This window comes from Cotesia glomerata, linkage group LG8 (genome assembly GCF_020080835.1).
Source record: "Cotesia glomerata isolate CgM1 linkage group LG8, MPM_Cglom_v2.3, whole genome shotgun sequence".
Classification (NCBI taxonomy): domain Eukaryota; kingdom Metazoa; phylum Arthropoda; class Insecta; order Hymenoptera; family Braconidae; genus Cotesia; species Cotesia glomerata.
Window position 1 is genome coordinate 462165 of NC_058165.1, and position 14277 is coordinate 476441.

A 14277-nucleotide genomic window follows, 5' to 3' on the forward strand; every position below is an offset into this window, starting at 1 on the left:
AAAATAAAATTATTCCGATAAAAAAAATACTTTTTTTTTATCAGCGACGGCAAATCCGATAGAAGATATCATTAATCAAATTCCCCTCGTGTCTCGTTCCCGAGCACTTTTTCCCAACGAATGGGAGGCCGGGAAAAAATAAAAAATCCTCAACAGAACTGAAGAAAGAAAAAAAAAAAGGAAACGAGCCGCCATTGCTCGGTTTAATTAAAAAGGAAATTAATCTTTCGTAACTGGAACGATGGGAATTATTATGCGTAATTTCTGCACTGATTTATTGTCTCATAAAAATAATAAAATTTTACAAAAAAAATTCCTAGAATTTTTTTTTTTTAATTTAATTTTTAATTAAAAACTCTTGAAATAATTAAAAAAAAAATTATTATTTTTTCAGGAACTCAAAAAATTTTAATAAATTCTAACAATAATTTCCGGAGTAATAATTATAATAATAAAAATTCCTAATAAAAAAAAATTTTTAATTTTCAAATTAGTTTTTTTACTTTTCTGAGGAAACTATTGAAGATAAATTCTCACTTGAGGAGTGTTTTGGATCGAAAATTTTATGATCTACCCAAAAAGTCCTCTAACATAGCGAAAAAGTCTTTGGTTCGCGAATTATCGCGGTTTCAAAATTACTAGTGTCTTTTTTTAGAGTGACAATTTCCAAAATAGGCATTTGATGCTTTAAAAATCGCTATAACTCAAAAACGGTTCGTTTTTTGGCATGACCGTCAGGTTTATTTTATAGATTGGTAAATTTTCGATCCAAAAGACTACTCAGGTGTCCATCTAAGCCCAACAGTTCGCTTAAAAACTCCAAATTCAAAATCCACAAGTTTTTATTCACCTCCTCTCGCTCTTTAAGATATACTTCCGCTATAAAATGCAATTCACTTAGGAATCTCAGGGGAGCAAATCGATCAAACTCGGACGTGTTCCATATGTCGCGTCAAAATATTTTCGGTGATACAAAGAGATATTATTTAAATATTTAATAAACAAAATATATCTCGAGGGACTTATCAATCCTCGCGGATGTTTATTTATTTTTTAGCCTTGACTAATTTTATAGAAAAATCTATTTACAGCATTAAATATTAACCATATCAATTGAAGGTTGCAACAGCATCAACATCGACCTTTTGTGTTATATATATATTGTATAAATTTTATATATAGGTTGTATTAATTCACCCGTGGGCCGACGGCCATTTTGATTGACCCAGCAGGGTTTCCAACCGCGCCCACATTGTAATCTAAACGTACAACCCACTGTTATTAATGCAAACCACGCTCACTCTGTGCATTCGTTTAAAATAGTCTTTCTAAAAAAAAAAAAATTATTAATTATAAACTAGCAATCTTGCAGTCACTGTACTTTCTTAAATATTGACATTTTTAAGGATATAAGCTGATCCCGATGTTATACTCATCAAGAGCTTTCATTTGAGTACCCACTTGTATTTTTGATATATTTATATATATAAATATATAAAATATATGAAAAATTGATGTGAGTACTCAAATGAAAGCTCTTGATGAGTGTAACACCGAAATGAGCTTATATTTTTAAAAATCTCAATATTTCACATATATTTTTCATATATATATATATATACATATATATATGTCGGAAAAGCATTATTAGGGGCGTTAGTACAGTCCATTGGATTCGTTTATTAAATTATTTATTAATTTAGAATAATTAAAATATAACACTGATCTAAATTTTGAAATATAATGTACGCTAACTTGTATAAATAATACTACGATTAATTATCCAAATATAATTAATATACAAGGTAAAAGCGCTGGGGAATGAGACCGAGAACGAATCTGGGGTCAGCAGAATATATTCGATGTCTTTACTTGATCAATGCTCAACGAGAACTACTCGTCTCAGTACCCTAAGTACTTGTTCTCTCAAAAAATATTTCGATAGCCCTCATTGTCTGTCGATATCTTTAAAACTGTATACTTTTTACTTCTATCCTGTGACCTCGGCTACGTTTGGTGACCATTGTCACTCCGGACTCAAGCCCATTGCCATAACCATAAAAATTATAATCGGCTTAAGTTATAAATAATTATTAAATATTCTATGCTTTACAATTTTGCTTAAAACTAACAGACAAACTAAAATATTGGGAATTTCCCTATCTCTAGGAAAACCCAGCTCGATATTATCTCCGACATATAATATATATAAATATATAAAATATATGAAAAATTGATGTGGGTACTCAAATGAAAGCTCTGAATGATTATAACATCGGTATGAGCTTATATCTTTAAAAATGTCAATATTTCACATATATTTTTATATATCTTTCATATATACGTATATAAGACATATTTTTAAGATATAAGTTCATCTTGATGTTATACTCATCAAGAGCTTTCATTTAAGTACCCACATGCATTTTTGATATATTTTTCATATATACATATATATATATATATATATATATATATATATAAAATATATGAAAAATTGATGTTAGTACTTAAATGAAAGGTCTCAATGAGTGTAACATCGGGATGAGCTTATATCTTTAAAAATGTCAATAGTTCACAAAATACAAGGTCATTTTTTAATTATGTATTTAGAAACTCTAAAAAAGACACTAGTACTTTTGAAACCGCGATTTTCGCTACGGTCATAAGAACTTTTTTGGTAAACCAAGCGAGAGTCTACCTCCAATAGTTTCCTTAAAAAAGTGTAAATACTAATTCGAAGATTGAAAATTTGAGAATAAAAAGTTAAAGAAGCTCATTAGTTCCACTTGAGGTCGCAAGGCAGCACAACAATATGATAAATACTCGTTATATTTAGAATAGCTGTTGGGCTTTCACCTCAGTACGGCGCCTTTCTTCCCAAAAATTTCTTTCATTATTTTCCATCAATTTTTCCTTTTCTTTATCTGTCTCTGTCTCTTTCTTTCTCCTTTCTTATAAATTTCTCTTTGACCGCAACTTAAAGCGCCGATGTCTTGAAGATCATTAGTCATATATCATAAAATATATATGTGTGATGTATAAATATTAAATATGTTTTTTGAAGATAGGTGGAGTAGAAAATTTATCTATTAATTTCTTTTGGGGTGGTCTTTCAATCAATCGGTTGTAATAATAAATATATATTAAACATTTACATTTTTTTTTAATAAATCATTTTTTAAATAGATTTTTTTTAAGTATTAACCATTTTTGGGCATTATTTAATTTTTTCAAAAATTGCTGTTATTTAAAAAAAAAAAATTGGATAAATTGTCAGCATACTAAATAGAAAATTTAATTTTGTACAATTTTTTGTTTAGTAAATTTTCAAAAATTTATTATTTTAGGAGTTGAAGCCATTTTTAGAAGTATAATCATATTAATAATTTATTATGCTAAATATTAAGATACAAAAGTAAGAAATGACCTTATATCTTGTGAAATATTGATATTTTTTAAGATATAAGCTCATCCCGATGTTACACTCATCAAGACCTTTAATTTGAGTACCCACATCAATTTTTCATATATTTTATATATTTATCTATATTATATATATGTATATATGAAAAATATATCAAAAATGCATGTGGGTACTCAAATGAAAGCTTGTGATGAGTGTAACATCAAAATGAGCCTATTTTTTTTAAATATATATTATATATATGAATATATGAAAAATATATAAAAATGCACGTGAAATATTTAAATTTTTAAAGATATAAGCTCATCATGATGTTACACTCATCGAGACCTTTCATTTGAATACCTACATCAATTTTTTATATATTTTATATATTTATATATATATTATATATATGTATATATGAAAAATATATCAAAAATGCATGTGGGTACTCAAATGAAAGCTTTTGATCAGTATAACATCAAGATGAGCTTATTTTTTTTAAATATATATTATATATATGAATATATTAAAAATATATCAAAAATGCATGTGGGTACTCAAATGAAAGCTCTTGATGAGTGTAACATCGGGATGAGCTTATATCTTTAAAAAGATCAATATTTAATTTAAGAAATTACAGTGCAATTTAATAAAATTCATTATTTAATAAAGCAAAATTTTATTCATTTTTAGTTCACAAATAATTAAATTCACTATAAATATTTGTTAACTATTAATAAATGTACTTTTTTCCCAAATAAATATTTATTTAATGTTAAAAATATTTATTAAAATTTAATAAATTATTATTAATAGTTAATAAATCCTTCTATCAGTGTAGAATATTTAAAAAAATTTGCCACGCGTAATAATTTTTAGATTAATCTACTACAGAATTTATTTGTTTTTATCTAATATCTTATTTATTGTGAAAAGTCTAATTGAATTTAATATTGTGGTTATTATTATCGCCTAGATTATACTAATGATAAATTAGATTACTATTTATATCTGTGCTAAATTTATCAATAAATATTTAATATTAATATTATTAATTTTATGCACTTAAAAAAATAATAATAAAATTTTATTATTATTAAATAAATAAATTAATTTTTTAATTTTCAATCAACAATTTTTTTTCCTTTAATGGAAAATTCCTTCAAGATAAAGAAGAAAAAACATTTTTTTCATCAAACATTTTGTATATATTAACTCACTTTAATGCAAATAGTAGTGTTGCTCATTATTGCGTCACACATATTTATATTTTTTTTCAGTAAATTGAACCAGTATAATTATTTCCACTATTTTCTTCTAACAAATATAAAAAATATATTAAATATATCCAATAACACCCACAATAAAAAATAAAAAATAATTATTCACAAAAACGTCGAAAAAAAAATTCTAAAAAATAATAAAACCCGACAAAAATATATTTATATATTTTGACAACTTAAAAATCCAAACATAAAAATTTTTTTATATATATATATATATATATTTATTTAATTGATCGACATTTATGAGACAAAAACAATCGACAAGTTTCTTCTCAAATAATTAAGACTAGAATCTACACTATTTTATATAACACGCCGCAGAAGTAAGCAAGCACTGTGAGTAAAGAACGTTGTGTGATTACTGCCGAGCGGGAGATAACGATATATCATTACGCGGTTAATCACAACTACTAATTACAGAAAAAACTTCTCAGACATTAAAAAAAAAAAAACTAAATAAATAAAAAAGAGGAACAAAAAAAAAGATGTTTTTTCAGTGGTTTTTCTTCAAGCTTAGAAAAAACCTTGTATCTTTAAGGAAAATGGTCTGAGGATCCTCTGTTTTCTATTACAGTTAGGAAATTTTCCGGAGAACAATTTGAGACAAAAAAAATCGTCTAGGACCAATAGTTTCCGACTTACAGTCATTCTAAGTGTCAGAAAAAAACCTAGTTTTTCACCGATTTTTTCCATATAATCCAAAAAAGGGTTGTATCTTCCAAAAAATTGGTCTTAGGATCCTTTATTAGCTATTACAGTTAGGAAATTTTCCGGGTAATAATTTAAGACTAAAAAAAATTGTCTAGGACCAATAGTTTCCGACTTACAGCCATTTTAAATCGAACTTAAAAATGAAACTTAGTTTTTCACCGATTTTTTCTATAAAATTCAAAAAAAGGCTTGTATCTTCCAAAAAAATAGGTCTTAGGGTCCTCTATTTGCTATAACAGTTAGGAAATTTTTCGGGGAACAAATTAAGTCTAAAAAAATCGTCTAGGACCAATAGTTTCCAAGTTACAGCCATTTTTAATTCAGCCGCCGCGTTTTTTGCTTTTTTTACGAGAATTTTATCATTATTCCCTCTATTTTTGTTCATATAACTATCTAGGGGGGAAGAAGTACTTGATTAGGTTATCAGATTCTCTTAGATTATTTTAATCATACATTGCCAAGGCCGGACGTTTTCAATGTCGAGTTTTCGCTCTTCTTTTATATCAATCTTCTATTTTCATCTAATTGGTAATCAAGAAATCGCTTTATTTTTCACTATTTTTACCGATAAGAACGAAAATTTACAATCTGTTACCAATAAAAGGCTGTTAGTGATCGTCGGTAAGGCAACAAGTAGCTCTACCGGGCACTGATAACAAAACCCCTGATAACCATCTTAACTTAAACTTTTATTCAATCTACTGCCGAAATTTGTAGCCAACTTGATGAAAAAAGTTGCAAACCAAACGTTTTTACTTAAGTTGTCTACAAGTTACAGTGCAATTTGACGTCAAGACTTGCAGTACAAGTATTTTATTCAAGTTGTAGTAAAATTGTAGTACAATTTAACTAAAAGTTCGGTGTTAACTTGTATTCAAATTGGGGCTGTAGATTGCATTCAATTTGTTTACAACTATTGTACTATAAAAATTTACGGCAAACTTGATGTCAAGTTAACTGTAACTGCTGAAATGCAACTACTTTTAATCAAAGCGTGGCTATCAGGGACTTTATTTAAAAACACGCGTGAAATGGAATTAAAAGAACGAAATTGAAGATTTTTGCTATAAAAATTGACCTTTGATATTAAATAACTTAAAAATGGTGAACTTTATCCAAAAAATTTGATTTTTTTTGTAGCTTGTTAAATTTTTTTTTTTTTTAATTAAAAAAAATTAGAAAATTCGGAGAATTTTCCTAGTTATTACAATTTTAAAATTTTCTTCGTTTTGGAGTTTGAAGACAAAATTTTTAATTTTTAAAATTTTGAGCTTTAAAAAATTTTTTTGACTCGCGAATTTTTATGTGAAGGTTCTCGGAGGTATAAAAAAGGAAAAAAGTGTAAAAAAAAATTTTTTTATTCCAAAACTTACGTCATCTGATACAAAAACGGGGATCATTCTTGGATTTTTCTTTTTTTTCCTCGCCATTCCTTTTTTCGAGTTTTCCGGGAAAACAATTGGAGTTATCAAAAAATTCAAAGAGACCTTTTTTATAGGGCGTAAAATTTCCTAACTAGAGGCCCTTAAATTTCCAATTCATCACTGATAGTTTTTTATAAGATTGATTTTACAATTTGAAAATTTAAAAATAAAAATAGAGACACTAAAAATTAAAGTTGATTCGCGACGACAGCGACGACTACTAAAAATCCGCGTTGTTATTTCCCCTTGAGGTCACCACGGTCTCATTAATTAAATTACCATATTTTCCATTTTGCATACATATGAATTGTTAATACACGTGTGTGATGTCCGCATATCGACATTATTTCCGTAGGTCAATTGAATTCAGGCTGAAGAAAAAAAAAAATAAAAAAAATATTCCCTTAAAAAGAAGATTACCTAATCGGCAACTTTCAATGCTCACTCTCGATATGTCCCTAGATGGTTACTGAGAAATTGGCTCAATCGGACGAGGTTGATTGCTAATCAACTGCTCTCGTTAAAACCTCGATTATTTCTAAGCAGAGTTACTTTAAGGACGAGGGGTATAGATAACTTAAATCTTCATGTCAAGACCTTTAAAATGAGTACCCACAAGCCCTATGTGCGCCATGTTGCACACACGAGCACACACGGAGCACACACGGGCAATCGGGCGCAAAGCCCACTTGTGGGTACTCATTTTAAAGGGATTGAAGAGCAGAATTTAAATATATGGGTTCGGTTTGCTTTGCGAGGACTGGTGGAAAGATAATTAAGATTTTTGTCTGGTAAGTTTAACATTTATCCAAATCTTTGATAAAAAAATATTAAAAATAATTTTTAACCTTAATTATCATTACAACGTCCTTAACAAATAATTTTTATCTATTTTTATAATCGAGGTCGGATTTTTAAAAACAAAATCAATATTCCACTAAAAAAAATGAGTGCATTTACAAATTTAACACTACGAGAATTATTTTTACTTGTCAAGTAAAGTAACAAAAATAACAATAATAAGAAAAAAAAAAAGTAATACTTTTAATATATACCCGAATATATTGCCAAGAAATTTATTTGTCTTATTTTTCAGATTTATCCTCGCGAAGTTTTTACGTTTTACGCGCTTTCATCACCCGAAATAGAATGTTAATTTTTATTATAATAATAATAATAATCATTAATTGTGATCGGATAATGTTAATCCATATTGCTCAATTATAATAATATAAAAAGTGACTCACATTAATCGCCCATACGTAAGATAAGCTTGAATAAAAATTGTCTCGGTGAAAAAAAAAATTATACGTGTAATTAATAATCATATCTTTAGTGCTAGACTTTTGTAGAAATTTTATTATAATTTTTATTATTATTATTGTATCATCGTCTTGTGTCTTATTTTTTTAAGGTGTTTTAAATCGTTTTTTATTTTAAATCTAAAAAAATTTTTTTTTGTAGCTTTAAGAATAATAAGAATAATTTGTTAATTTGTATATAATTAAGAAATGACCTTGTATCTTGAGAACTATTGACATTTTTAAAGATATAAGCACATCACGATATGTGTAACATCAAGATGAGCTTATATCTTAAAAATATATATTATATATATGTATGTATGTGAAATATTGAGATTTTTTAAAATATAAGCTCATTTCGGTGTTACACTCATCAAGAGCTTTCATTTGAGTACTCACATCAATTTTTCATATATTTTATATATTTATATATATTATATATATATATAAATATATGAAAAATATATCAAAAATACAAGTGGGTACTCAAATGAAAGCTCTTGATGAGTATAACATCGGGATCAGCTTATATCCTTAAAAATGTCAATATTTAAGAATGTACAGTGCAATTTAACAAAATTAATTATTTAATACAGCAAAATTTTAATTTTTTACAGTTCACAAATTCACAAGTTAAAAATTTAACTTTGAGTCTTTAAAAATTGTTATTATTATTATTAAAAATTAATAATAATAAAAAGAACTTACCTCCTGAGTGAGTTCACTAGTAGCAGCAGATTCACTTGGAGTTTGAGCGACATCTACATCGGCATTAGTAGCGTTCCTATGAGGATCGCTGCGATCGTTGGCTGTGGCATTCTTCCCCGAGTCCTCAACATTAAGGAGGTAAGCATGAATACTGTTCCTCTGAGTGAGCGACCCGGGGTCGTCGTCCAGGCGCGAGTTATACCTGCCAAGTGAGTTGAGTTCCTCGAAGATGTCGCGCTCGTAGTTGAAGAGCATCGAGTCAGGATTTTTGGGGTGAAGAAAGGTCGGCCGGTGGATTGCGATCGTCTGGGAGTCAGTGTGCCATCCCGAGCCATTGTTCAGGTCCAACAGGCCCACTCCGATGTTCTGAATGTCGATTCCCAGGTAGCTCTCCGGGTCAACTCGGAGGATGGAAAGGAGCAGTGCCAGTTGGAGGAGATCCTCGCGGTACAGTTTCTTCAGGCTTATCATTTTTTTGGATTTTGTTTTGAGGGTTCAAGTGTCTAGTGGTTAATTTTTTGAGCGGGAGGCGGTTCTGGAAAAATTTTTGAATATCAAAATTAGATGTCAGTATTTTTAATTAGGTAATTTTTATTTAAAATATTTAAATAGAGAATTTTTATAGGTAAATCATTTTGAATGAGTCAAAATAATAAATTTTGAGTCAAATTTTGATGAAATCAGTTAAAATAATTGAATTTTGAGTCAATTTTTGATGGAATAATTTTATAAAAAATCTCTTTGAGTCAAATTTTGATGGAAAGAGTCAAAATAATAAAGTTTGACTCAAATTTTGATCAAATGAGTCAAAGAAATGAATTTTGGGTCGAATTTTGATTGGATAAGTCAATATGAATAAATTTTGAATTAATTTCAGATGGAATGAGTGAAAATAATTAATTTTGAGTCAAATTTTGATAGAATAAATCAATTAAAATAAATTTTGAGTTAATTTTTTGATGGAATGAGTCAAAATAAATAGATTTTAAGTCAAATTTTGATGGAATAAGTCAATATAAATGAATTTTGAGTCAAATTTTGATAGAATGAGTAAAAATAAATAAATTTTGAGTCAATTTTTGACAAAAAAAGACTTTTTACAAATTTTCTTGACTCTAATTATGATGTAAATAATTCTAACAATCAATTTAGGGTTACATTTAAATAAAAATAAGTTTTTAAAAATTATTTTGAGTCAAAATTTGATGAATTAATTATTTTATATTTTTTTTCAAATTGAATTTTGATGAAATAAGTCTAAATTATAAAATTAAAGTCAAATTTAACTGTAAATAATTTGTTTTCAACTTATTTTAAGTCAAAATTTGATGAAATGTTTATTTAAGAATATTTTTTCTGTCAAATTTTGATAAAAAGACTTAAAAATGATAAATTATGAAGAAAAAGTCATATTTTGATAAAAATTAATTTTTGTGAATTTTAAATAAGTTAAATTAAAAAAAAATAATTTAATATGTAAAATTTTTAATTAAATATTGACTTTAAAAATTTAAAAATTTAACATTATGTATTGTAATTTAAATCATCACTGATAAAAATTTAAAAAAATCAATATTTACTCAATTTAAAATCCTCAATATTTCTCACTCGAAAAAAAAATCAACAAAATTAAACCTTTAAGATAATTTAAAATAAATTATTTAAATAATAATAATAATAATAATAAATAAATAAATAAAAAACTAACCACAAAATTTGCTGGAATCTTGACGGGGGAAAAAAAAAACCAAATTAAAACAAATAACAACAACAATCGGGGTCACAGCGGGTCGGACTTATTAATTATTAATTTCACCATTTTGACGTCCATCCCTCTTAATAACCCACTCTACTTATTTTTTCCATTTTAAAGTCCTCAGAGTAGAGTCTTCTCACAAAGTTAATATATAACCTTTCCGCCAACAATTCAATCACTCTTCACTCCACTTGCTCCGACTAAAAAACAATCACAATTTTATATTATTAATTATTTAATTTTACTTAAAATTAGGTGTAAAATTAAAATTTAAACTACAACAAACAAAGAAAACAATTAAAACAATTGGCGATGCTTCCAAGTCTCGTCGCCAAGACAAACTGAGTGTAAGTATTATATGAGCTCTAGGCTGATTCACCAATCACTTGCCGCGAATAAAGAAAATTTCTTATATATATATATTATATATAGCTACTAGGTCAGTAACACAAAAAATTAACCTTGAATTTATCTATTTTTAATTTTAAACAATAATAATAAAATTATTATTATTATTAATAATAAATTTTATTTTATTAATTTTTTTTTTCAAGGATTAAATTAAAAAATTTAATTAAAAAAATTTTTTTTTTGTTTTAATAATAAAAATAATAATAAATAATTTTTTTAATTATTATTATTATCATTATCATTAATAATAAATTTTATTTTATTAAATTTTTTTCAAGAACTAAATTTAAAAAAAAATTTTTTAAAGCTTAAATAATAATAATAATAATAATAATAATAATAATTTTCAAAGACTTAAAAGTTAAATTATTATTATTGTTGCTATTATTATAAAATAAATTTTATTTTTGGTAAAATTAAAAAAAAAAATTTTTTTTAACTCAAAATAAAAAATAATTAAAAACTTGTTGATTTTATTATTAATTATTATTATTATTATTACTATTATTATTGTTATTATTATAAAATAAATTTTATTTTTAAGAAAATTTGAAAAAAAAATTTTTTTTAAGCTCTACAAAAAAAAATAATAAAAAACTTTTTGATTTTATTATTATTATTAATAAATTTTATGTTATTAATTTTTTATCAAGGACTTAATTAAAAAATTAAATAAAAAAAATGTTTTTTTTGACTTTAATAATAATAATAATAAATAATTTTTTAATTATTATTATTAAGATATAAATTCTATTATTAATAAAAATTAAAAAAGATTTTTAGTTAAACTCCAAAAATAAAAAATCATAAAAAACTTGTTGATTTTATAATTATTATTATTATTATTATTATTATTATTAAAGTCACTGAATTTTATTGCATTAATAATATTAGAAAAATAAAATAAATTTTAATTTTAACTCCAAAATTATTATTATAATAAGTACCTAACTTGTTGATATTTATAAAAATTATATTATTATTATTATTACTATAATTATTATTTACTCGCGTTCGTTAGAAACAGAAATTAGACGTCCGAAAAAGACACAAAACAACAACTATAAACTAATTTATATATATTTTTGTGTAAAACTAAACAACAGTTACAGCTACAGCCATCAGAGTACTACAGGATGGTACTAAACAGATGATTTTGCCCCGACGAATCACCACGCACTTAGACTTTAAACAGCAGGTACTATACATCTTTTTTTTTTTTTTTTTTTTTTTTTTATATTAATTTTACAACGGCCTTAAAAAGAGATTGTAAATTTTATTTTTCTAAAAAAAAATTAATAAAATTAAAAAAAAAAATATAAATATTTTTAATAAACATTAATATTTATTAAAAATATATAAAATAATAATAAATAAAAGATAAATAGCGTAGAAAATAATTTTACCATGCGGGGAATAAAAATTAGTTCAAAATAAATCCGATAGATGGCGCAAAGATGGCGACCTTGTTCTTTAGAAGACTTTGTAGTATTTTTTTATATTAAATATCCCATAAAATAATTTTTTTTTTAAATAAAAGTCAAAATCAGCTTTTTAAATTTTTTTATTAATTTTACATAAATAATATTAATATTAAATAATAAAATTTAATTAAATAAAGAAACTGTCCATAAATAAATATTGTAAAGCTTTGTGAAAAAATATCCTATATTTACATTATTATTTTTTAAAATAAAATAATATAATTATTTATTTTTGTGCGTAAACAATAAACTTAATTTAGAAACTTGGAAATTTTTCTAATTGATGTATAAAAATCTACACTTTTAAATATTTACGTTTTTTTTTACATATATATTACTTATATATAAAATTACAATAATAATTAACTAAAAAAAGTGCATTAATTTAATAAAAAAACATTTTTTTTTACTACGGACGGTAAGACAAAAAAAAAAATTACAAAAAAAATTTTTGGTATTTTTATATATTATAATACTTGTCTTATTAAAATATTTTTTTTTTTAGTATTATTAATGTTTTTTTAATAGTTAATTATTGTATACTTATTGTTTTTATACGTGAGAAGAGTGAAGATTTTTTTAAAATTATATTTTTCTTATTTTTGGCGGTAAAATTTGAATTTTGCGGGAAATTTTATTTGTTTTAGAAAATGGCGATTATTTTGGAAATATTGAGTTTAGGAGACAAAAATTGTAGGAAATTTAATTTCCTATCAAGTGGTACTGTAACTTTTTGAATTTTTCCGTAAATTACTTCAATTATTTGGAAAAATGTAATTATATGCACCAAAAATTGATTATGTCATCATTATACTTTTCAAAATGGCTGTAGTTTTTGAAATAATGAATTTTTGGAAATTTTATGAGTCGAAAATTGAAGAAAATTTAATTTCTTATAGATTATATTCATAGACTTTTGAATTTTCTTATAATTTTCCCGAATTTTCACGAAAATCGCAACCATAATACCCAAAAATTGATTCTATCATCATTATACTTTTCAAAATGGCTACAGCTCCTAAAATAATGAATTTTTGGAAAATTTATGAGTCAAAAATTGTAAAAAATTCAATTTTCTATAGATAACATCTATGAAATTTCGAATTTTTTCATAATTTTCCCGAATTTTCACGAAAGTCGCAACTATATTACCCAAAAATTGATTTTATCATGATTATACTTTTCAAAATGACTGTAGCTTTTAAAATAATGAATTTTTAGAAATTTTATGAGTCAAAAATTGTAGAAAATTCAATTTTCTATAGATTGCATTCATAAAATTTAAAATTTTCTTATAATTTTTCCAAATTTTCTTGATAATCGCAATTATAATACTCAAAAATTGATTTTATCATCATTATCCTTTTCAAAATGGCTGTAACTCTTAAAATAATGAATTTTTGGAAATTTGGTGAGTTAAAAATTGTAGAAAATTCAATTTTCTATTAAATAACATGCAAATTTACCAAATTTTTCCGTTAATTACCGGATTCATCGCCAAAAACAAACAATTTCTCCAAAATTAGCTTCAAGCTCAAAAATCCCCACTCTTGATTAATTAATTACAAGATTAATACTTAATCCTTAACATATAACTTATCCTTACACATGAGACATGAATCAATGAGTACGATTTCTCAAAAAAAACTTTGATAAATCAAAAAAGAAACAAAACCAGTGCAATAATCGATAATCGATGGTTAATTTTGATATGACGTTTATGATCTATCAATAAATTTATCACATCAAATTTGATAAATATAAATATATAATATATATAA

At 24.9% G+C, this 14277-nt stretch overlaps 1 protein-coding gene across 3 annotated transcripts in view; it reads right to left on the reverse strand.

The window, feature by feature from the left end:
• LOC123270448 (endoplasmic reticulum membrane sensor NFE2L1) overlaps positions 1–12148 on the reverse strand; it is a 58586-nt gene extending 46438 nt beyond the window's left edge. The window contains exons 1-3 of one of the 3 annotated variants that reach the window (XM_044736502.1): positions 12021–12148; positions 10554–10801; positions 8846–9380 (exon numbers count right to left, since the gene is read on the reverse strand). In XM_044736502.1, the coding sequence (XP_044592437.1) occupies positions 8846–9316 (471 nt within the window). In that variant the 5' untranslated portion in view covers positions 9317–9380; positions 10554–10801; positions 12021–12148. Of the gene's footprint in view, positions 1–4632; positions 5015–8845; positions 9381–10553; positions 10802–11959 lie in introns of those variants that run through there. The other 2 variants (XM_044736501.1, XM_044736504.1) reach the window with 2 other exon arrangements.
• Between the last annotated feature and the right edge of the window lie 2129 nt (positions 12149–14277).